General features: G+C 43.2%; 1 protein-coding gene across 1 annotated transcript in view; it reads right to left on the bottom strand.

The window, feature by feature from the left end:
• The window catches only part of LOC144126139 (uncharacterized), a 41,509-nt gene extending 17,571 nt beyond the window's left edge, over positions 1-23,938 (bottom strand). Inside the window, exons 1-15 of the mRNA XM_077660104.1 lie at positions 23,668-23,938; positions 23,488-23,584; positions 23,234-23,375; positions 22,802-22,907; positions 19,810-19,992; positions 19,018-19,171; positions 16,691-16,820; positions 15,401-15,547; positions 13,873-13,936; positions 10,885-10,994; positions 8,717-8,863; positions 7,778-7,858; positions 4,203-4,338; positions 3,844-3,943; positions 473-573 (exon numbers count right to left, since the gene is read on the bottom strand). Coding sequence (XP_077516230.1) covers positions 473-573; positions 3,844-3,943; positions 4,203-4,338; positions 7,778-7,858; positions 8,717-8,863; positions 10,885-10,994; positions 13,873-13,936; positions 15,401-15,547; positions 16,691-16,820; positions 19,018-19,171; positions 19,810-19,992; positions 22,802-22,907; positions 23,234-23,375; positions 23,488-23,584; positions 23,668-23,683 — 1,714 coding nt within the window. The 5' untranslated portion in view covers positions 23,684-23,938. The remainder of the gene's footprint in view (positions 1-472; positions 574-3,843; positions 3,944-4,202; positions 4,339-7,777; positions 7,859-8,716; positions 8,864-10,884; positions 10,995-13,872; positions 13,937-15,400; positions 15,548-16,690; positions 16,821-19,017; positions 19,172-19,809; positions 19,993-22,801; positions 22,908-23,233; positions 23,376-23,487; positions 23,585-23,667) is intronic.
• Positions 23,939-25,840: the final 1,902 nt, after the last annotated feature.

Below are 25,840 nucleotides of genomic sequence, written 5' to 3'. Positions count from 1 at the left end.
AGTCACCCATCTATATGGTTTGCCTGGCCTATCAATCGGTATTCACTGACTGCTGCAAAGGAGAAGCTCAGAAGCATAACTGAAAATGCATTTATGGCAACAAGAAGTCAATAGTCAACTAATGAGCTTATAAGCTCAGTAGTTACGTTCCTTCTCTCATCAACACTTTACTATCCAGTAGTGCTGATCAGCTACTGACTCAATGCAACATTGATAACTACTAGTTTATGAATGACTAGCCTGGACAGATGCAAACTATTTGCTGAGGCTTAGCAGGCTATCATCACCATCCCAACTGCCATCATTTACTTATACTCCACATTTACTTATAACTCCACTGTTCATTTCCTTTGAACCCAACCAAACTGCTTCACTTTACGAGAATTTCAGAAATTAGAAATCACTGAAAATTTTACTTTTCTAGATCCTTTTTATCAGAAGACACATATATAAAAAAATGAGAGATCTGCACCTTGCGAGAGACGAACAAGGCTCTCCAGAAGTCGTAATGTCGTCCTGGCAGCATCACGCTGAGCGACCTTCCTCTGACACTGGTAGTACTCCTGCAGGACTCTGCAACGCCAATCAGCAGATGTCAATTAGCATCAAGTGTGGTTAATATTTGTAGGGCAGCTTGGGTTGGTGAAGCCTCAAACTGAACGGCCACAGTGAGATCAAAGGTTTGGAAATGCATCAGTTACCGGCAAAAAGTGCAAATAAGAAAAAAAGGCCTTAGGTGTCCGGATCTGAGGGCAGAACCAGGGTCATACAGATCATAAAACGGGCACTATAAAGACTGAACCACAGGTGGGACAAAAAAACAGTTGAACAAATCTTCGACAAGTCCTGCTTCCTGCTTTGAAGACTACAAGTCTTTCCCTCTCACTTGGTGCACCTGGCCTCAGAGGGTTAAGTGCGTTTCCAGAATCAACGCAAAGGATCATGGGAAAATCGTCTGCGACCACTACATCCAGTTTCAACTTGCACAAATGCAAACAAAATAATGAAAATGGTGTGAAGGTTTCTGTGAGTGTGCAGTGCAATGCGTAAACTCCTATGAGTGTGCAATGCAATTTGTTGAGACATGCTGTATGTACAGTGGCATGTATATGGGTAATTTGCTAGGCCACTGGCAGCCTTTATACATGCTGCAGAACTTTGCAGTACTACAGCGAAAAATCAAACAGGTAATAACAGATGCGCTAAACTAGGTCAAACGCATGTGTATCTGACTGCAGCACATGCACAGAACTAAGCCGGCATATTAAAGGGACTATGACGTTGCTAGGCCACCACACGCTCTCATTCGCTGGAGCCACGGCAGCCACGACGTCACGGGCACACTTCCGGTAGCCGTGAAAATCGTCTGCTCGTGTCAACGCGCGACCCTCTCGGGCAAGCGCGAGCCAGGGCATTGCCTTCGTGCATATGGTTTCAATTTTCCTCTGCCGCCTCCTTCTGTCGGTTCCGGAGCCACTCGCACGGCACTTCATTGGCACGCATAGGACTCGATGCTCATCGCGGCTGTAAAAGCAAGCAGTCGCACCTCGAGGTCCGGATTTATTACTGGTAATTACCACAGATGACAAGCAAAGAAACCCGACGCACACCGCAATCCAGGAAGGCGAAGAGTCCGGAGAGATGCCGCCACGCCGCCGACGCTGCTGCTGGGGGGCTAGGACCGATTACTTGAAGTTGCAAAATAAACGTCAGCGGATGACGTATTCATGGGCGGGGCCCAGTCCCAGAGCTGTTTTTTTAATTTTTTTTCGGGTGCTCCTCGTGTACGAGTTGAGAGGGGAGAGGAGGAGCGTAATTTTTAATCGTCTATATCTTCTCTGTACTTCAGAATAACGGCATGAGGGGCGAGTTGGTGCATGATGAAATGAACGACAGCGCAAATCAGGACACATGTGGTGTCTCTTTCTTGTCTGCGTCCCGATTTGCGCAGCCGTTCATTTCATCTTCGCTGCTGTTGATGCTAGCTCAAAAATTCTTGCACTGGGGTGACGGGTGATCGAATGCCTATCTCTCGTCTGCTTTATGTAATCTCAATTAATTTATTGCATAGTCCCCTTAACTATGATAGAACATGCTTACCTTTCGGGATCGTTTTCTACGCTCAGGACATGCACATATGCAGCATGTGCTGATCTTACAATGATGCTGTACAATGAGCAATGTCGCAGCACAAATAAATTAGTGGATAAACGATGCTGGTATGCACAGCAACAACACTGCAACAGGCGTGTAGAGAACTGGAACCGGAAGTAGCTGACAGACGATTTTCCCATGATTCTTTGCGTTGACTTCGGAAATGCACCGCACCCATTGCAGCCCTTCCCACCTGCTCTGGATGTGCTATCTAGTGTCTTTAGGTAATCAACAGGGTCACGTAGGGCCACCATACCCTGAATAAAAAGAAAAAATACTACATGGTCATCTGTCCCCTTGTTCACCAAGGCACAGTGCTCGATGAGCCAAAGTACAGCATCATTAGTTTGGTTTAAAGGGGTTTAACGTCCCAAAAGTGAATTAGGCTATGAAGAATGCTGCAGTGGAGGGCTCTGAATAATTTCGACCACCTGGGGTTCTTTAACATGCACTGACATCGTACAGTACATGGGCCTCTAGCATGTCACCTCCATCAAAATGTGACTGCTGCGACCGAGATTGAACCCGCATCTTTCGGGTCAGCAGCTGAGCACCGTAACCACTGAGTCACCGCGGCAGCTTAGCATCATTAGGGAACATCTAGCAATGCAGCACCTTTGGTAGGTTACAACTAAAAAACACAGCAGTTGTTAACACTGGGCCACCGGCGTACTGCATTACTCCACTAGCCAGTCACAAAAGTAAACGAAATCATCATTTTAACGTTTGACTTTACTAAACAAGCCAGGTAAGAAAATTCTAGAGCTTATAGCAGTTTTTCCGTGATTAGCTTATCGTTTAGGTGACAAGAAAAGTTTTAACAACGGCCTGTGTTTTTGTCGTGGAGGAATTCTGTGCATCGGTTCTAAATGTGGGCGGAGCTTCACTGCAGACTTAAGTTGTATCCGACTATAGTATTTGGTGTAAACTACATGGACATGTAAAATGTGCAAGCAACAATCTAGAACTTATTTTTAACATTCAGGATGAAAACAGTAAGATTCATGTCGTCAAAAGATATATGTATCATTTTTTTTTTATTTAGAACAGTGGTCTGCCAACCCTAGAAGGCCCTTGAAAGAGTTCGTGTGGGTTCATGAAAGCATGAATAAGATATTATTATGCTTGTGTTTACATTACAATGTACTTGATCTATTTCAAGAAAGCCTGAACATGGATATCCCAGTACAGTAAAGCCTTTTTAATTTGGCCTCTGCTAATTCACAAATCCGGATAATTTGGACTGCTGGCATGGTCGCTACCAATGGCCGTGTAAGTCTAAGGCATCTGCTAATTTGGCACTGGTTAATTCAGATGGACTCCCAAAGGGAGGCCGTGTCAAGGCATGACCGGCATATCAAGAAATCGCACGAATAGCCCTCCTCAAACCTGAATAGCATGGTGCAGTGTTACCCGCACACCTCTGATGTGTGTACAACCATTAGTGGAAGGTAGCATCCCTGACAGCATCACTGGTGGGTGGCATTACTGGAAGCTAAACTAGCAGCTCCAAGGTAAGGCAAAACAGACGGTATGCCGATATGTAATTGAAGCGATCAAAGGTTGAACCTTAAAGTACTGTATTACTGCAGCTGAACAACCACTTCCTGCCTATGGTTTCACTGATACTTGAAAGTCAAGGTTGCTCTCTCCTCATCAAATCTGAATGGACAAAAGAATAATTAATACCTTTGGGCATCGCCAGTCAACCTGGGACTGAGTGCTCTGATGGTCAAGAAGTAGGAGCGCATTCGACTAATGGACCAGAAACCTGTGTCTTCTCGTTCCTCTGAAAATGAAAACGCATGAGACGCAAGCCTCATCAGGAATCCCAACAGCTCACATATTACATAACTAAGACCTGCAGCATGCTAGCAAAACAGTTTTGAACACTCTTTGAACAGGCAATCATTTTGCTTGATAGATAAGATGACTTCAGTTCACCTTTCAAGCTTCATGCTAAACAAGCTTGGCATAATAACCACCCCACATACATTCTCTGCACTTTTTGACATAGATGTCAGCTCAGTGAGGTTGGTTTTACTCACCAACGGGGTTTTGGCCTTGGAGAATAAACTTGGAGACCAGTCGATCCCAGTCTTGATTGTGGGAGTCCTTCAGCACAAGAACTAAGTCAAATCGGCTGAGCAGAGGGCTTGCAATGCCAGTGTTCACATCCAGTTCCTAAGAAGACACGTGGTTGCACGATGCTCTTTCACAATGTTGAGCAAAGCATGATGGAGCACCCACCCTCACTGCCAAATTTCACATACCTACAATGGCATAGTAAGCTTATTATGCACAGAGGTGTCATAGACTTACTAGTTGCCAGGGTTGTTACCACATGGTACAAAACGAATGGGTAAGACGATAGGCATCGCTCAAGAAATATTCTCCACTGCCAGTAAGTTGCTGCTCTCAAGTTTTGTAAAGTAAAAGATAAATTTTTAATGAGTTGAATGTTGCAACACAGCTCATGCCATATGTAGTTTATTTATAGCTTTTCTTGCACCGAACTAGACAAAGCTAGTTGTTCACCTGCTCCAACTGCTTTAGAAGGAAGATGTAATAATATGTTGGGAGCAAGTCAGGTTTGTTTATGTAGTTATAGACATGACATTGTGGCTAAGTAGATGTCTTATTGGAGTAACAATGTACAGAATGGTGCTCATCATTATCCAGGATTTATTCTGACAGAGCCAATCAAGGCAGTGGCAGAAAGACTGAAAGTGGGGATGATGCCAATGTAATACAAAATTCATTGAAATTAAATAAATGCATTTAATTCGGGATTTAGTAAATGTTTGTGCCAATTTCTTTTAGTGTGAAAGCATTCATATGCTCACCAACACCGACAATCTTGTCACTGTATGTACATATGATCTTGTGCCGTTGCCTAGCAACCCGAGTTACTACCCAAGCTTACCCAAGTTACTTGGGTAAGTTTAGAGGAGCGTCGCGCCAGCTGTGTGAGAGGTTGCTCGGGAAGAGCAACATGGGTCGCACAGTCCCTACAGGTGGCTGTGATGGAAAGTCACCTACCAGTGCACTGGCGCATCTCTTAACTGTTGCGCCTCTACGCTGGTAGTGGTATGAGGACTCGCCGCCGTCTATGAATGCTAAGTAAAGAATGACCAATTCTGCATATATGGGCATTAAGAAAGATATCATGTTATACCCTTAAGGCAGAGCTTAAGTGCCCCCTCCAATTGAAGAATGAACACCTGCTTTCGCATGTCTACTCAGTTTAACTGCGTTAAAACCCTACCATTTTTTTTTGCAGAAATGCTTAGAACAGATTAAATACAATTTGTTAAGACTACTGCAATGGTGTCCCTTCAAGTTGCCACCTATGGCAGCTTGGTGGAAAAAGCTACAAGGCAGCCAGTTAGAAAGAGGAAACTACAAGTACTGACTTTAAGGAGCATAAAGGACAGATAGAAGTTGGCCTGTACCGATACGGTACCGCATTTTAATCCCAGAGACCACTCTTATCAAAACCAGAGCTTTTATGAGCTAGAAGAGATAAGAAAACAAAATACAGCTGTTGGCATTACTGGCTGCTTTCTCAATCAAAATGCGTGCGTCGACACAGATTTTTGGGAGCAGATCCCAGAGGCTATGCTATAAAGCAATTTACTTCAAAACAGTGGCAACCTGTAATTTCCAGTAAGGATGACATGAGTTTGAATCAACTGGTAAGAAGTTTCTGGCTGATAACGCGTCTTTCGGTGCTAGACAATTGTCAACATAGCCAGAAAGAGCCAAAGGACCAATTTCTATGGAGAGCAACAACTGGACGGAGTCCTCAGTGGCCCTTTAAAACGAAGAGAAATGAAGCCTAGAATCACTTGCAGCTGTGAAGCTTTCAAAGGTTTCCTACAAGTTGACGCTTCTTGAACGGCTGTAAAATATGTGCCCTGTTGCTCATTCTTGAGCCCCAATCAAACCTTTCTTTTTGCAATACTAGTAAATTCAGCACTGCTGTAAAGCCAGAAGTAATCAGCACCGAGTTGTCTTAGAAGAAAATTGGGAACTGAATAATATAGTGTGTTTATGAAAAACAGCCTGTGTGTCATGCAGAGTGAGCAAGCATCGCGCAACTTGAGTGATGACTCACCCATGCAAGTAAGTCCCGACGAAGATACGGCCAAATGAAACAGAAGACAAGTTTCAGGCGAGAGATACTAAATTTTATCAGATATTTTCTAGATAGGGCTACCTAGTTACATAAGATGCTATCACAGCAACATAACAAACACTGAATTTCAAAGTGCTATAAAATCGTTAAAACTATTAAAGATACTTAAAGGTACTATTAACTGTAAGTTTAAGCTTTTCCCACTCTAAACATGTGAAGAGGAATCCTTTATGTTTTTTTTTTTGGGGGGGGGGGGGAATGTTTTTCTTGTATGTACTGCTTATGCAAAAAATAAAAAATTAGGTAGTTTTAATAATCCTTATACCTGTCTGAATTTTAAAAAATAACAGCATATTTTACATCACTGCAAGAAACCTGTGTTAGGGTGGTAAGGTTTGGTATATCTGGCAAAGAACACAGAAAATGACTATAAGACTAAAGTTCCTTTTGAATTTTCTACAGCAGTGTTAGCTCTTCAATTACCACAACTGTTCTGCCACAGCTATACGTTGGCACTGCTTTGAAGGAAAACTTCACTGTCTTCAATGCGTCCATTATTGCATCCATTAGTATTTCATCATACCCCTATTTTGCCAGACTAACACAGCACAGTAGTCAAAATAGCTAAATCCATTCAAAGCATGAAAATTGGAGGGGACACTTAAGCTCTACCTTGAGGGTATGATGCGATAGCGTAGTGGGTTAATTCCCATATATGCAGAATTCCATTCTCTACTTTGCATTCATAGATTTCTACGAGTCTTCATAACACTCCTGGTGCAGAGGTGCAGCAGTTAAGTGACGCGCCACTGCCCTGCGATGGCAGGTGCTTCCAGCGGTGGGCCTTGTATGACCCAGGCTGATCTTCCCGAGCGACCAATCATTAATTTAATTAACTTAAAAGCCATCTGCTACGGTAGGCAGATTGTGGTGGCACCGCAAAGTCAGGTGACTTAGGCGGCCCGTCTGCCTCCTAGGTTGCTCTCTGGGCACCACCTGCCGGAGTCATGCCCGTGATTTGTCGCTCACAACGCTGATCCCGACAACACTGAGACCAGATTTTCTCGACAGTGAGGCTTTTAAAGCTTATCGCATTAAAAAAATACGTGCAAACCCAATTTGTACTGCACAAGAGTTAGTTTGCAAAACATTTAAGCTAATGGTCCCTCTCTGTTTTTGAAAACCTAAGGCTTCTCAGCACAAGCTAGCTGCATTTCGCTTTCAGAGCCACATCCAGCTCCTGATAGCTAACATCGAAAAAGCTAAATTAATGTAACCTAAAAGAGGCACGCTGTTCACACATTGCTAACTGCACAGCCAAAAGGAGGGCAGTTTTGCTTAGAAAGTTTTGCACTGGGTGGGCAACACAAGCTCTGCAGTGAAGTACATTCGAACAAGGCATTTCACAGACGGCTCTAGCACGACCAGTCCTTCTCACCTTTGCTCTGAGCCTATGCAAAGAAGAAATGACTGCCTTCTTACCCCATCTGCTGAACAGGAACCCTTAGGATTTGTGGCTGCCAACACAGAGCATCGTGTGCTCAGCTTGGTCACCAACCCTGCCTGAAATGGGCATGAAAAATGAAACACAAATTCAGCTTCAACAAATGCAGCACATCAGTTCCCAACACATCACAGATCCAAACATATTATTGAGACATTGTGCTCCTCGCATGTTGCCGGTGGCTGCATTTAGGTTAATGCCAGTTAGGTTAGCTCCCCAAACAAAACATGCCAGCATGCCATGGTGGCAGGCCAAACACTGGCTAGGGTGACTGCCTCGTATTAGAGATGCACCATGTGAAAAATGCTCCGCCAAAACAAAAGCTATTGCTGCTTTCATCGCCTCCATAACAGCTGACGTGAGTGCAGGGTAGTAGTTGCAGCAATGCTACCATCGTGCGCACTGCTGCTTCCTGGGCGCTGTTGACAGGTGCCCTCCATTACACTATATCTTCCATGGCACTGTGGAGAGTTTGAGATAAAGGCATGAACCATGGCGCAAACGCTTGCTGCACCACCATCAGTCACTTGCGAAGTGCAGCAAAGCATGATGGCTGCCATTCAAGCGGGCACGCTTGACGCTGGGAGGTTCTATATACCCACATCAACCACGTTCAGTATATGAAGTAAAAACTGCGCAAGTTTGATAAAAATATTTAGGATGAGTTCAATATAGGCAATAATACTACCTGTGTTTGTTATATCGAAGTTCAATTTATACATATTAAGCATGACAAAAACTTCATAAAGGTGCGCCGATTGGAAATACTTGTGAGCTCTTCAAAAACCGTGACCAGATTTTTAATTTCCCTGAGCAAGTTGTAGGCAGCAACTTTTAGCCCTGGAGACTGTCCAGTATTCTGGTAAATAAAGATATGCATGCACAGTGTATGATGAGAACAAATACAGGCACAACACCTTTGCAACACTGATAGTCTGCTGCTCCATGGCTTCATGGATGCTACCCCGGTCATGCTCACGAATGCTGTTGAACTCATCAATACAACAGATACCTCCGTCTGCTAGTACCAAGGCCCCAGCCTCCAGCTGCCACTCTCCACCGTCCTGCAGAATTCAAGCACATATTTCAATGGCACGAAGTTCAGTGGCTCCTCAGTGCAAAAACATTTCTCCCAGCATGTTCAGTGTAAACAGACAGAAGCACATATTCCATATATACCACCTCGTTAGCAGCAAGCAAGCATGAATAACTTTCAGGATGATACGAATTCGTAAAAAAGCTGCAACCATGCCCTTGAGCACTAAGCGCTGACCGTACATTGCCGATACTGCGATCATTATTCGTGTGGTACCCACCATGAGAAGTGAGTGGCAGCGCACGACACACATGTCACCAAAACCACACAATTCCTGCAGACCTTCGCGACAACCTCACTGAAGCCCTTCATACTCTTTCCCTCTCCACGGGCACAGTTAGGGGGACCCCTGGCTAGGCTAGGATTGCAGGCAATGAGCTGGCTCACAAGTTCGCTCACGAAACTCTTATCCTGGCACCTGTGATCCCTTTATCAAGCCCCCTGACCTGTGACGACGCTTTGTGCTACAAACGCACCATTAAGGAACACTACATACAGCTCCCTAACTTCTTTCAGACACTCCCCAAACCCCACCATCAACTCAGCGTCACCCAGACTCATATTCTTTGTAAGCTTCAGACCAACGCCCATCTTACCCTAGCATGCCTGCACCTCATTCACATGCGGTCTGACCCCTCCTGCCCAAACTGCACCTCACCTTGTGCCAATTTGGAGCACTGTCTCTTTCAGTGCCCAGTAGCCCTTCGAAATCCTTTCTTCCTCACCTCCCTACTACCTGGAGTATCTGGATGGTGTCAGACCAACTGGATGACCAGCGTGCCCTGGTGCTCCAGGCCCAGGATCTTTTGAGCACTTAAAATGTGGCTCTTTAATAAAGTGCTTTTTTCCCTCTCTCTCTTGCTGACGTCGCGATCGCCAGTCGTGCTGTATGCACTGTGAGTAGCGAGCTGTGGCCGTACGACCATAAATAAATCACACCAGTGGTAAACATAGCTGTGTAGCTGCATTTCTCATGCTTGTATGTACAAATGCTGTTTGTTTTGGATAGCGTGAACTTTTTCATGACTCCGTGAGTTTAGCAGCATCGAGATTCTACTGCTCATCGATAAATGTATGTTTTGCTACCAATAAAATGTCGACGTAGCCATAAAGAGCCAGAGAATCAATCTTTAATGATAAAAATAACTGGATGAAGTTGTCCTCAGTGCCTCTTAAACCTGACAAGTGTTCTACCAAGATAGCATTAAGTTTCATTTCTAAGCTCCAAACATAGTTAGATTTGCTACCAAGGAAAAATGTTGGTATTTAATATTAAATCCACTTTTTAACCTTTGCTTCCTCAATCTGTGTGTACAAGATGGAGCAAAATAAACTGAAAAAAAAAGAGAGAGTAACGGCTTTGAGCTGCATAGCTGCAATGCTCAACATCAATTTGTTAGACACTGGCTGGATGATCAAAATTTTTTGCCATGACTCAGAACTACGCTTCAATTGACTTTTTATTTGATCTCAGATTTTATTAGTTGCACGTCAACTAAACGACACCAGTAACAGTACTTCCTCAGTAATTCTCTTATATTAATCGACACAAAGACAAGAAGTGTGTAGTACTGTACAAGTGTACCTATTGCCAAGTGCTAGCTAGACTGATTCAGCACTCACATAAAGAGATGCCGAAAAGTATTGCAAAAAGCATGTGGTATGTGGATGGCTCTGGATTAATTTAGACCGTGTGTGGCTCTTTAGCGTATACTGACATTGGACAGCACATGGGCAATTATGGCAATGCCACTGAATGGCAATGCCACTGAACCACTGCAGGAATGTCATTTCAAAAAGAAGTTCACACGCAAGATTGAGAAGGGTCTATTGCCTTCTTATGGAAGCAATGCGAGGTTCCGCTGCTTGACAAAGCCAGGAATTCCTCGCACCATAAAGCGAATCTCTGTTTTAGTGTTTGCACACTATCTGGCAGAGCTAGCAAAACGCTCATGGATGAACTACCAACAGGCATGGGTGTTCAATTACCTTGACTGCAGCTGCAGTGAGTCCAGCACTGGTGCTTCCAATCCCTGTTGTCAAGACTGAACGGGCACTCATCTTTGCTGCATATTTCAAGAACTGAGATTTGGCTGTTCCTGTCAACACAGATAGAAAACGATTTTGTGAGAACAGGAAAAAGACAACACAAAGAGTGCATACAACACAAAATCAAGGTAGAGACAAAGCCTGATGCCACAATGATGCCTGAAAAGAAAATCATGGGAGCATTCTGAACACATTTTAGCTGATTAATGGGGAGTGCATGAGGGTCTTTTGTGGAAGGAAAGTGCTACGCATTGAACTAATGCTTCCTGCTCATAGTTCCAAATAGCCAGTGTTCCCCTAGCTCTCACGTCATGCAAAATGATTCTGCTTCTGGGCATCTAGGATCCAATTGGACACACAACTGAGGTTAAAGGGGCTGTGAAGGGGGCTGTAATAAAGTTGCGGCATGCCTGGGATATTGAAGCACGCCGCTTCACGAATAGTGTCCAGCAAAAATTTTTAAATGCGCTTTGTAGAAGCTGAGTTATCTGTGGTTAAAATTTGAATTTCAGCGTCTTCGCGCCTTTCCCTCTCCTCTCGTCCCTTTTTGCACGCTAAAAGGTAGGCGCTCCATCTCCGACTTCCCCCCCCCCCCCCCCCCCTTCCCCCTCCCTCTGGGAACGGAGCTTCCCGACCCACCGGAGCTAAGCGGCTTATTGGCCGCGGCCACAGTAGCTGCCTGACGTCTGAAAGAATCTAGCCAATGGCCACCTCTAACCTTATCTATGCAGACAGGGGGACGGAGGAGTGCGCGAGCATGAAAATGTCGCCGGGAAGGGCTTGTCAACTTTGACGCGTGATTGTAGGTCGTCTGCTTAGTGTAGAAGAGTATTATTTGGCTCTGGTTTTCATGACAACACAGTGCAGTGATTAAATGAGTTAATGTGATCTCCTTGGAAGGCGTTTCAGAGCCCCTTTAAGAATGCTTTTATTGACCCAAGATACTTTCCAAAACAGACGTATGTTGCCAGCTGCACACAGTGCCAACATTACAAACGTCCTGCGGTGCTCCACTTTGGCCCATTTCCCAAATTCTTCAACACCAGCCCAACTATCGCCGTTTGTATGCACCACTGATTCGGTACTGTAAGACAGTGGTGCTACCAATGGCCACCGCACAAGAAGTGTTCATTTTTATACTACATTTCATTGCTGTGTGCCGTAAGCCTGCACGATTCATCACTAGCTAAAGTAGCGACTGCAAGCAGTAGTCCTGTTTATGAAATGAATGACCAAAAAAGCCTTTCATGCAGCAGTGGCCGCCGTACCACTGCTTCTTGCTTTGCTGGTTCGTGTTCCGTTCGCCCTTTTTTTCCTTCCCTGCTTCTCACGGCTCTTTCACTGCCTTCTTTCTCAATGGACCGCGCCGCTTTCTTTCCATGTTTCCAGCAACTCTTTCCCACTAGTGTATGCCGTGCGCTTCAGCCCAAGGACTTTAAGAAGTTGGCTTTTCCTGACAGCTCACGAGCCTGATGGGCGAGCTCGCTGTGGGCATCTCTTAGAAAAGTGAAAACAATTTGTGATATTTGTAGCTTCGTAGAAAAGTGATATTCGTAGAAAGCCCCTCAAAGGTCTTTCTAAAGCAGATGACTCAAGGAAAAAAACTCGTGTTATATAAATACGGTAATAATGCCTTCTACAGGCGCCAGTATCTTGATTCTTCACAGGAGTCTGAGCATGTTGCTGCCAGAGTCGCAGCCCTTTAACACGCTATCCTGCATGAGTGGATGGGGGGAGCAAGCATGTCAAGGTACCGGCTGAACTTCGCTCATTACCAAGTTCTACTTTTCAAGAGAATTCAGACAAGTAAAATAATAAAACTCTCATCATTCTATTCCTACCGATGTTCACAAACACAACAGTATCATAAAAAAAGAAAATGTGGCCACTAAAACACAATTCTGCGAAAAATGTAAAGTACTGCAGAAAAGTAGGGGCCTCAAGCATGAAGTAGGTATTAATAGCACAAGTTGGACAGACGGAGACAAGGATGCAGTGCCTTGTCCCTGTCTATCTGTCCGGCGCTTTGTTTCAAAAAGTAATGCACCAATTTGCCCACCACTAACACTAGCAAATGTAGCAAAGTCAGGGATCTTATACTGAATTAATGATTAGGACAACTTAAAAAATCAATTAGAGCCAAACCAAAGCACCACACAGCTACAAAATTTGGCATAAATTTTGCATCTTTGCTCAACCTTTTGCTATGTTTCTTTGGTGCATTTGCTGGAACATCTGCTGAGCTCAGAATTGGAACATTCATTGCCAAATGTTTGGAAGCGTATAGGATTGGGCAAGTTGGTCAGACATGCTAAAGGGACATGTGCTTGTGCGTGCTCTCCTGCTGTCCTTTTTACTTGATGCTGCGCCAATCTTCCCTTTAAAGGTTTCGGTTTTGGTGAACCAAGGCTGAAATCAAGGAGCTTGAAGCTGTTTTCATGTTAGCAGTCATCTTTAGCAGAGACTATGCTGTTGCCATCATCTCAAATCTTTATGATTTCCTAGACATCACCATCGTATGGAAAGCCTCCAGTTTTTAATTATCCACTGAGCTGTTAGCTCACACTTGCTCAGTAGCTGTGAGCACAAGCCTCAATGTACAGCACAAACACCAGAGCTCTTTTTTAATGCAAGTTACAAAACTCTGCTTCAAAATTAAGATATCAAGCTGAGAGAAGTTTCTGAAGGCTAGCAGACATGTTGGTACCTGCTGCTCTCTCGGCGTTTCCAGCTTTTGGCAGCTTCCTGCAATGTGTAACGCAAAATTAGGTTGATCCCCCAATACTGAACCAGTAGTCTGCCATACTTGTAAACATGGAGCCTGTGGGGAGTCTTGAAATTGGTGTAACTAAGGGCTTTGAGCAAGACGTGAAATTTTGAAGCAAAACTGATGATCCATACTATGCTTGAATTGGCTGCAGCACTTACCTGGATCCCCAACAAGAAGCAAATGAGACTCGCCACGAATTCGAGTTCCACTTGTGTCGCAGTGCTGAAAAATAAAAGTGTTCATGCAGTTTATATTTCTCACAAAGGAACGGCATAGTGATACAAACAAAGCAAAGCAGCTTCTTTATGTATCCAAGCGTGTGCTTAAATGCTTTGAAATGCAATTTAATAACCATAATAGCTATTCAAAAGTGATGCCATAGCCAAACACGTGTCACAAGGTACATCAGCTGTGACTGTAACAAGAGTACGCAATGTTTTTCTTGGGCCTCGATGACAGATAACACCTAACTATTGAAGTCCTCACAAGGCTGTGGTAGCCAACCTTATGTAGAATTGTGAATAAACGATTTTCGTTATGCCCATTGTTAAAGAACTACCGGCACTAAATTTTTCGTAGCGTGTTTTCCTCTGTAAAATTACGTATTAGTAATTATAATACATGGATGATCCCATGATATTCGCTTACAACCTCTAAATAATTTATAATTGGATTTATTCTCTCATGTTGTTTCAGTTTCATCGACCAAATGATGGCTGTGACATCCAGTTCGCCTTTACGTCATGTGAGGCACAAAATAAACAGCAATATAACTGCTGATACGTCGTTTGTAATCTTTCCAGCTCTTGAAGCAGGCTGGTTTAATTGTTGTAGTGAATTAAAAGTCCGTACGAGTGTTTATACTGCAGTTTTTTGCGTGAGTCACATTACTTAAAGGCCAACTACACATCACAGCTGTCGTTCAGTTGATGAAACCGAAACAGCGTGACAGAAGAAATTTAATTATAAATTATTTTGCGGCCTTGGGAGAATGTCGCAAGGTGATTCATGTACATATTCTAATGTCCAACACATAAGTTGAAAGAAGAAAACACGAAACTAAAATTTGGCATCTATAGTCCTTTAAGGTTATCAGCGCATAAAAGTAGATTAGCCTAGAACCCACAGAAACAAAGCTGACTACAGGTGACATCTTTGCTATGTAAATAAGATCAATTGGAAAAGAACACCTGCTTCACCAAGGAGTTCATTTATGCACAGTGGACGAAATTATTGAACCGTCACTTCATTTCTATTTTTCTTAGTATGGCATCAATAGCACTTTGTGTAACACTTGTGCTTGATGTGAAAAAGTGCAGACATTCAGTAGTCATCTACAGAGAAGTTAATTGCAAAGGATTTGCTGAAGCTATCAGCATTTACCTACTTGTCTGCTGTATATTAGAATAGACTTTCCGGGTCTGTATTGCCTCAAGAAGTTTTAATGTGGCTCAAGGAGAAAATTCAGCAGGGTAACATCATAGAAATTTATGATTCAGCTCTTTGACAAACTTTAAGCTTAGGGCTAATGTTGAGAGATGTTCCCAACATGATAGATAAACGGTTTTTCAGATCACTTAGAAACAACAGTTCTGCAAAACGAAATATAAGACCGTAGCAGTTTAAGGGAAGGAGGGAAATGCTGCCACAACAAATCACTCCGAATAAGCAACAAACAGTACTCACCCGAACGCCACCAGCCAGAATCAGGGCCACTGCCAGCTTAACCAGGTATAGGCCATAAACTTGGGGGCACACACTTGCCAGGATCAGGTCTCTTCCCACAAGTGGACAGTCTTTGTGTTCGTCCCAGAACTCTCTGAACTCCTTTTTCTGCATGAAATGAGTGGTGGGATGCAAAAACAACTGAAGCAGTAAGGCAACCGTCTTATTGATTTATGCTTATCGGTCAAGAAACCAGAAAGCATCAAGGTCCTCATTTCACTAATGCTACTGCTATTAATCTACTAAGACAGGCTACAGCCAACATAAATATGTTTATTCTGATTTTATTCACACTTACCAGACAGCAGCGGCCAAACTAAGGCAGTGGAAATTTTCTTGGAAAGATTCACATTGTTTCACATACATAAAAAAGCCCTGCAGCACGTCATCATTCCTATATTTCTATTGAAATGCCAATATCAGAATGTTGTGGTCAAAAACTGTTCAGAAACGAGCAGCAGCCATGAGCAGGAATGGTGGTTTGATAATTTAGAAAGGATTACATGTTCCTGACAACAGACAAGCTTTGATTAAGTGTCTTTGGAATCAAAACACAGTTACAGACCTTCAATGCATAGTAAAGGCTCTTAAATTTCACTGCTACATTCTGATCTGTACCGTCGCTTATATCAACCATCCTCGACATAAACCACTCCTAGACAGTATGATCACGAACTCTGAGCTTGTTATGAAATCAAATCAGCTCCACCACTAGGTTAAGGATATCAATTTTCTCACCTCAGTGTTTTAACTGAGTTTCCGTACAAGGATATGTAAGCTCTTCTAAGAGGACATTTAGTAAGCATGGACAGATGTCAGTGTGGCCAAATGAAAGAATGGAACCACAAGCATTTGTGGTGCATGTTTTTGGGCAGTAAGAGTGAAAATGCAGAAAGAAATAAAACATCTATAACATAGTGCTACATCTTGCGCTGCATGCGGTGTCCTGTCTGCACACACCTCTCGCTCGCAAAATCGATATGCTGCCTAGTGCCTATAAAAAGTAAATGCACACATGCATGACAATAAGATGTTTTACTAACATGAGCATTAAAATGAAGGTGCAAGCCTTTTGGCATAGGTAGTTAGATTAGCTATTAAACTACAGTCGCATACAGAGAACAAATCTGATAAGATGAGAAAGCATTAACTGACTGCAGCACTGCAATGTCCTGTTGACTGTTTTGCCAGGGGAAACAATGTCAAAAAGAAAGGAAACAAAGTGCCATGCCCTTACACAGGTGGACTTACTACTTCTGCAGTGATGTCCAGAGAGGCAGACTGCTCTTCAGCAACTTCGATATTGTGTGCATGAAAGACAAAGTTGACATCGGGGCGCTGTCCACGGACGAACTTATGTTGACGTGAGGACAGAATGCCGCTGTAAAGTAAATATGTACTCTCATTATGCACTCACTGCTGCAGCTGCTGTCATGAAAAGCAATGGAAGAGAGAAAACATGGATATAGCAAAATTGAGAAAATTCTGCAATTTCTTGTAACGCATGTAGGTATTGATTACATGCAGTATCCATGCAAAGACTCAAAAGGGCAATGTATAATGGAAACTAAATAAAAAAAATGTCCATGAAATCACCTAGCAAACGTTTAGTCATGAACACCCCCCCTACTCGAATTCGTAAATACTGAGAAACATTTCATGAGTGTGTTGATAATGCTGCCACAGCTAGCAAGAGAGAGAGAAAAAGTAATTTAATGAAAGGAAAAGAGGAGAGGTTGCCTGTGGTAAGGTGACCCTGGCCTGCTAGTCCACAGAGGGGAAGGAAAAAAAGGGAAAGTAAAAGGATAGTTCCGGTGCAAATGGAGGGTGATGATGTCATAATACAATGAATTGTCTGGGTGGTCTGGGTTACAGAGGAGACAACACACACACAGGGTGACATTCATCTCGCGCAGACGATGTGTAGCATGACACTGCAACACTGCTACAGTGTCTTGCTACACGTAGAGTGGAAAGAGTGCGGGAGGTGCGAGAGTGGGGGAGTTGAAGTGTCGGAAGCCCATGAGACTTCTTGTGCATCCCCTTTCTCAGGCTGCCTGGCCACCATTGACCTAGAAAACAGACTTTTCTTTGCCTCGCGTTGCTAGTGCTCTCGGCTGTTCTTGCTCACGATACGCGGCAGCTGTCACGCAAACAACCAAGTGGCAGCAATGGGTGTGCACTACTCTTCCTGTGCTTTCTTTGCTGTATCCTGTTCTTTTGAGCAGCATTTAAACGTCAACCATTGTAGTGTCCTTTGATGCTATAGCACAAAAGCAAAAGCTGCGAAGACTCCTGCACTTGCCACAGAAAGGCGCCAACATGCTGCAGCACAGAGCGTTGTGCCAACTGCGTCCATTCACTGCGATCATACAAATTCCTCTCATGCAAGCTTTTTTATGTTCATGTCTTGTTGTCATGAAACTTTCTTGTGGTTCGGCTAAATTTTAAATAATGTAGCACTAGCTGTAACCGAGGTGTAACCGAGAGAACGAGAGTACTGCCGCTCGCTCATAGATGGCGCCAGAGTGATGTGCTGTTGTTCATCGCCACTGAATGACAGGAGGTTGCGTGGCTAGGGAAGGAGAGGTCTGTCTGCCTGCGACGGCACACGCCTAAGTGCACCCACACACTGCCTCCTCGCAGTTGCACCACGCTTCGCTCTGTTGACGGGTGGTGGTGCGAAATGTGCTGCATGCAATAGACTGTCCATGTAGGCGATGCCACTCAAGCTTTGTCTTCCTGGTATAAACTGTCTGCTTATATAATACAATAAAAATTAGTATCAGCCAGTGCTTTTCGAAGAATGAACGACACAAACGATGGAAATGCTTCGTCTAGTGCTGCTGCTAAAAGAGCTGCCCGATCAAGGGCTCAGCGCCGCTGACGCCAGAATCCAAGAAGCGTGCCACCGAAGCACAAGCTCATCGCCACTGCTGAGAGGACCCAGGAGTTCATGATGCCGAAGTAGAGGCTAGGCGGCAACCCTTGAGAGGAGCCTGCCATTCGCACTGCCGAAGCAGACAAAGCTGCGCTCAAATTTCGCATTAGGGAATATCGTAATCATCCTTAAAATTTTTTATGGCAAGAACTTCCAGTGCAGACAAAATGAGACACAGGAAAAGCCTGACGCATCCCTCATTTCTGCCAACACAAAATGAAGATGAATTTAACTGAAGTGAGTCGATGAAAGTACTAACCACATTCCCCCGCTTTGAAAAGGAATACCTGGAGATGTTTACAGGGAGAATCATGGCCTATGTTCTCATTTTACTGAAGACTAAATTTATTCTCCAAGCAAAATCGTTCCAGGAAGCAGGTGCTTAACACGGGACCAAATGGCTAACATTGCTGTAAACTGACTATCCCTTTTCCGAGTGACGTTAAAAAACAAAATAACGGTAGTGACAGCAGCATTTCGTACGTGTACAAGTTTTGAAAGGTATATTCAAAATTACTAATGGTCAGTTCCTCTGTTTGCAGGAGAAAATCATAATAGACCTACATATCTTCTTCACACAGTTTAGATGTTGTGAAGGAATCGTATAAAGGACCAAGACTGTGCTGCAGGAGTCTACCTGACAACCACTTCTTGCCCAGGCTTGCAAGAGTCGACCAGGTCATCTTCAAGGACAACCCACATGCTTCCAGGAACATTGCGAAGCACAAGGTTATTGGCCTTCTCCTGGATTAATACTTCCTGGTAGTCTCTGCACTTGGACAAGTCTGTTTCTGTAAGAAGTGAGAAAAAATGAAAAGCAAAACTCTGTTATTTCCAGCAAGGAAAGAAAAGTAGGATTTGATTCTTACAACTTTATTTCCCAACAATTCATAAAATATTGCTCCCATGAAGAATATATGCAAATGCTATAGAGCAGAGCATGGCACACTTTCCTTTGACATCACTGCCATCAATCATTACAAGTGGCTCTGGGCACTGTCGAAGGCATTAAAAGGTCATGCATGGCCACCAGCTGGTTTGGTAACAATAGATGATCAAAGACGAATTCAAGCCATGCAAATGAGCCAGCTCGCATCCATGAAAAAATACATGACAATATCATTCATTTAGCAAAAGGACATTGGGTCATTTGGTATATGACAATAAAGAAAAACAACATGAAATAAGAAAAACAAGACAAGATCAGTGTCGGCCAGTGCTATTCTTCATCTCTGATTTATGTGATTTCTACTCATCCTGCACAATCGTGTATATGGCCTAACTCACTACTTGGATGTAAAAATAGACAGCTACTAAACTGGAAGGAAACAACTGCTATACTAATATCCATTCATGCTGGCTGAATTATACAAGCAACCAAAGTAACACAAATTGATCCAACTGGTCAGTAGTAAATAAACAACAGTACCCTTTGAAGAAGGCACAAACTTGGTGCTGCGACAACCAATGGGGTTAGGGCACGACGTAGGCTTTGTCAGGACGCAGAACATGGCCAAATCGGCCTTGACAGTGAATGAGTAGCCGCATGAGGAGCAGAGGTAGTCCCTTGAGTGCTCCAGCACTTTCATTCCTTTCATTCTCAAAACTGTTCCTATGAGGAAGAAAATGAAAAATACAACATAGCAGAATTAAAGCTGAATTTTATTTGTGCAGTGGATGATTATTTCTCACGGCCCAATGAGGGTGTCGAAGCATAACCAGAAATTAGCCAAAAACAAGAACCTAACCCATATTTTGCTTGCAACCGAACTGAACCTACTTTGCTTTGCCATATTGAAACTGAGCCTCAACTGAAAATAACAGATGAAACTGTTCCAAACTAGTTTAAGGCTTGGTTAAGCTGCAGGTCTGGTTCGAACATTACATTATGGCAGCACAAAGACAAATACATGGACACAACTCGTAACCTTTTCAGGCTGCTGTTCGAAACAGGATGGGTGCTCTCACAAACGCATCAGGATATACGGACATAACTTCACCAGCGAAAGCATGAGACACCAGGAGAAGAAGAAGCATTGTCCTGTGTTCTTCTTCTCCTGGTGTCCCGTGCTTTCACTGGTGAAGTTATGTCTGAAATACACCAACTAGCCCACATAGTTACCTTGTTACAGGATATACGGAGCCTCTCCCAGGACTGCTCCCCACGAACGAACCATCATTATGTCGGGGTGCGCCTGTACCCAACCTGTGGGTACTCGGCGGTGGGTTTTGAACCAGCCAACTCCCGCAGCCGAGGTAGACAACCAAACTGCTAGGCTACGGCTGCGGTTGCTGCGGAAATGCACTCTACATTTCCTTTTTTTTCTCAGACATAATGAGAAGTCTTACTGAAGAGATTTAGGCATGAAAAGCTAACTCCTATCTTACACTATTAATAATTACCTGATACCTATCTCATCCTGACTGAGGGTAGGCAGTTGGTTCTTGACAATCACAAAGTGAACAAGAGGGGGGGAAGCCTCAGGGTGCTTGCCAACACTTCAACAAGAAGACTTGTCTTTGTCTAGACAAAGTGTTCTTTGCCGAGACGAAGACAAGCCCTCTTGTTGAAATGTTGGCAAGCACCCTGAGGCTTTCCCCTCCCTTGTTCAATTTGTGATCATCCTGACTGAGGCATCTCTGAAAGCCATTTTAACATGAAGTAATACTGTAGGAGCCAATCAAACTGAATAAACAAAAATGCTGTTTAGATTTTAAATGGATAAAAAGCATAGCATGCTAACAATCACAGCTATGGTTGTCATTTATTTGGTCTAAACACTTTGCTGCAGATTTTACATTCAACTGGGCCAAGTCGTGACATCTAGAAAAAGATATAACTTCGTCTTTCTTGGGTAGCATACTGACGTCACACAGAAAATGAAACAAGGCCAAACCCATTTGAGCCCCAAAATTCTAATTCAACACCTTGGACCTTACTGAACTGACTCAAGCAATAAAAAGGGCCAGATTACAGTTACAGCAAAGATTAGAAGAGCTACTGTGTCCAGGTTCTCTCCAGGCATTAACAAAGAAGTACTAAACAAATTTTGCTATGCAGAACAAATAAATTATTCCATAGACTCAAAAAGAACAGAGCTCATGTGTCTTTCTTCTGCCAGTGACCTTCCTTCCTTCTGAGTATTATCTATCTATGAGGACCATCTAAAAACGGTTTGCTTAAATTAGGCTGGACAAACTGGTACCACTGACTGAGCCCCACAAAAGATGGCCCACGATGGCAACTTCGGCTGACACTGTTGCTCATGCCAAAAGATTACGAAAGACTACACTCAAATCAGCCCAAAAATCCTTGAAGAAGGCACAAACATTCCAAAGACCAAACCCTCAGTGGTAAACTTTCCTTCACAAAAATATCTGCTTGTTCGGTTTCTTGGCTTTTGAAGAAGGGAATCAGGCTGCTGTGGACTTCGCAAAGACTTTTTTCAGTAAATTCTAGAAAAGAAAAGCACCAAACTTCAGAAAATTACCAAGCAACCATTTTGGAAAATCCGAATCTCATTGTCAGCTGGACCCCTCCTCACTACAATGTTACTGATGAATGAGGCCATTACACAGCAGAAATAGGTGTATTATAGTTGGTGCTGCTGTGGCGCTAGATCAGGAGAGTGTGAGAAGTGAGAGGGGCTCCAAGATCAATCTACCTGTGCTCTGCACCAATGCCAAAGCTGAATGTCATGAAAATGGAGCGTCCATTATACAAGTAGCACTGTAATAAACTGTCACTGGCAACAAAGAATGGTTTTTCAAGTTGAGCCCTGAACCGAAACAGCAGAGAATGGTCCGTTCTCAAAACTGAGCCCCACTACCAAGAAAACAATGAATGAAATTCAACAGTCATATTCATGACTTTTTTCATGCAGGAAAAAATTGTGGCTGCCATTTCACTTGAAGAAGACCAGCTGGCCACAGCCGAGACGTACTCAGTGAAATACCTCAATAAAGTTTTCAAGCATCTGAGAACATGCCATCCTTAGTCTACGTAGGATGAGGAAATGGTTCCTTCGCCTCCTGCCTATTGTGCAACGAGAACTCCACTCTTCAATGGCATTTCTGGCATTTAGTGCTTTCTAGGCTCCAACTAGCTCACCTGATCCAATGCTATGTGATTTTTGGCTATTTGGGCCCAGAATCAAGGCCAAGATGCCTGGGAGAGGCTACATGAATTGAAAAGACATTTCTGTGCTATGGTGGACAAGTTTTCAAAGCTAATGAAAGCAGACTTTCAGGAGTGCTTTCGAAAGTGAATCCACTATTTCCAAAAGTGCACTGATATACTGTAGAAAAATGATGTAGTAAAATGCTCTCATGGCAAGAAGAAGCTCACTGTAGTACATCAAAATTTCCACATCTGGAATATCTGGAATATATTCCAGATGTTGGAAAACACAGGACATTACCAGTTATGGCCAGAAACCTTGACACGTGCTTGCATTTTGGCAGTGTAGCTCTCTGGATGAACTGAGGAAGGTTTACAAGTCGAAGGTGGACATTGTCTTTCAAGCACTGGAAATAAAGATGCAAATTTATGCGGCGAAAATGAAGCGACATAATGGGCGCTGCACATCTTTTCACAGCAGATGCCAGGTTGGGCATATGTATCACAGCTGCCTGCTACTACAGAAATGTTACTAGACAACACATCTCTACTAGACCGGTAATAATGCCTACATGATGCAGCATGCTGAGCTTATACTAGAGTCACAGGCCACACTGAGAAAACTGAGGCTAAAGAACATGCCGCTCCTGCGCGACGTGCGTCATCATCGTGAATAACAAACACAATTAAACAGCACCCAGAGCGATAGCACCTCCTGCAAAGAATATCTCACGTATTTGTCTTGAAGTGAGCATTCATCCAAGGTTTCCCTCAATGCCAGAGCTACGGATACGTTCATAGAATCGAGAGTTTTCACAGGGTCATAGAGGAGGGACTCTCCAAACTCCACGCTAGCATCGAAGAGGGTTGTTCCGCTGCCAAACAAAAGAGAAAGTCAAGTGTCAGATCTCGCGGTAGCACCGGGTGGTGCGGAGCTTTAGCATTCTTTCTAAGGTATCAACGTGCGAAACAATTCATGCTCCTTACTTGACTCGAAGGCAGTAATGACGTCTCTCATCGTCAGACGCGAGAATAGCTTCCAGATCATGCTTGTGGGTTTCTAGTAAGAAGGCCTTCAAGAAAGCTGCATTACAAACATCCGATCGTATAACTGTACAGTGAACCACCAAAGCGCGTGCCTAAAAACTTCAGCTGTGAATATCTTACCTTGAATGCGGTTCATGTATGACAAAGGTGACAAGGTTTTAAACCAGAGAAATCGCCAACTTCAAAGCTTCCGCGGAAGTGCCGGACACATGCCTGACGTCTGCTTTCTGTGTAGGCGGCTTCTGCAACTCGAACTGCAGCAGAAAATCCAAAGCCAAAAGTTCTGCTCATCCGTATTTGATAAAAGCCCTGATTAACGACTAAATCACTAAATATTGCTCCACCTGGAAGTATAATAAGTCCGATTTGCGAATGTCTGTCGCATGTGCTTGTTTTTGTTATTTTGTAAACAACAAAAATAGGTGGCGTAATTTTATTTGTAAGACTTTAAGTGTTAATTTATCACTGTCTGGTCCTATTTTTAATCATAAATAAATAAGAGAAGTTCTATAATAAACCTATGGCAATGATGATAAACAACAATTTACTAGCACAGAGGGCGCTCGCGGATAAAACGGCAGCTCAGCGCCGTCGTCTGCTACAATTTGGTGCGATATAGTGCATGTTCAGATGTTAAGTTTTGTTGGTTTTGTGCTCTGTAAAACACAGGAGTGGGGGATAAGTAGCCCATCTAGAGCTGCAATTATGAATCCCTTTTACTACTTTTACCGTCTTTACAGCAGGATTAAAAACATAAAAACTGCTCTGGGGACACAGATGAAAACAGGGCGAGCGCAGAGCTGTTGGCGCAGGAACGAAATGGGGCAGCGATGCGGTTGGAACCATTTTTGTTGGACTAGACAAGCACGAACCACCATAGCTAAGCGCAGGCAAGGAGTGTGCGAAGGTGTTTTGCTATTAGTTCCAGGAGCGCTGGTACAGAATGCAGCCGGCCGCAGCGCTGAAACACGAACACTGACTTTCAACTTTTAGTCATAGTTCGCGTTTTTCTCTGCTCACGGCGCGGTTGTGGTGTCCGCCAACGATGTGAGCCAGTTACTGCGTCTTTCTTTTCTTCAAAACCAATGGAGATGTATATATATGCAGCGACAACACCAGGTTCCAAGGATATCCGGAACGAATCAAATATCCTAACTTTGAGCACCTGCGAGGGATGTTCATGGCAAGTCCTTGTTTTAGATGTCCTTACACGTTATCCGGTGGATATCCCGTTCAGGTGATATTACGGACACTAACTTGATGCATATTCTTTCTGTAGAGATATGGCCTGACATGCTATCCGGAGGATACACCGTTCAGGTGATATTATGGACATTTTCTTGAATCACGTCTCATTATGTCAGCATAATGCTCGCGAAAAAGGTGGCAGAATGAAAAGTTAATTATGTTCTTTTTAATAGAAGATATCTGCAACGTGGTCCGCTCATCTTCATTTCTTCTTGTTTGTGTGATCACTGATTCATAATTCAATGAAATAATTTGCTTAACATGCTACAGCAACTGGATCTAAAAGGAGGGCCTTAGCTAATGGAAATAAATCGTTGTGTGGATGATTATATGCCCAATATATGTTTGTGTGGTGCTGCATGTCCTCTGGTTCGTACCGTTTCTGTAGCCTGATCTGTGGGTCGCATATATGCTTGTATTTAGACATATTCGCTGTGGCAGCGTGTGATGCTATGCAGATTTTACCAGTAAAAATGTCAGCACTAGGCCAAGCAACTGCACCACTGTAATCAGCTGTAGTCATTTCTTCACCTACAAATCGCACAGAATGTTAATCTTCGCGAATATATATATATATATATATATATATATATATATATATATATATATATATATATATATATATATACCCTATATATATATATTTATATATATATATATATATATATATATATATATATATATATATATATATATATATATATATATATATATATATATATATATATATATATATATATATATATATATATATATACTTTTCGGGAGGAAAACTTCAAGGATTTCATATGTATACTTTCACTATTGCCACAATTTCCCTCAGGGTAGCCCGAGTGAATTTCACACTTCAATGAACTTCATTGAAAGCGTTTTCGTAAACATATTTTGCAGTTTCCACTGACAAAGCGCGGCACTCACTCACCGCCATGTGTTCTACGGGCCACTTTAGTATCGCGCCTTTGGTGGTCCTCCGAAGCACAATGGATGCTGCTTTGAAATATATCACGTGCCCTAAATGGCGCGTAATTGCGAAGACGTACACGTC

Source organism: Amblyomma americanum, chromosome 3, assembly GCF_052857255.1.
Source record: "Amblyomma americanum isolate KBUSLIRL-KWMA chromosome 3, ASM5285725v1, whole genome shotgun sequence".
NCBI classification, from domain to species: Eukaryota; Metazoa; Arthropoda; class Arachnida; order Ixodida; family Ixodidae; genus Amblyomma; species Amblyomma americanum.
Note: the sequence above shows the minus strand (reverse complement) of the source record. Positions and strands in the feature narration are given on the sequence as shown.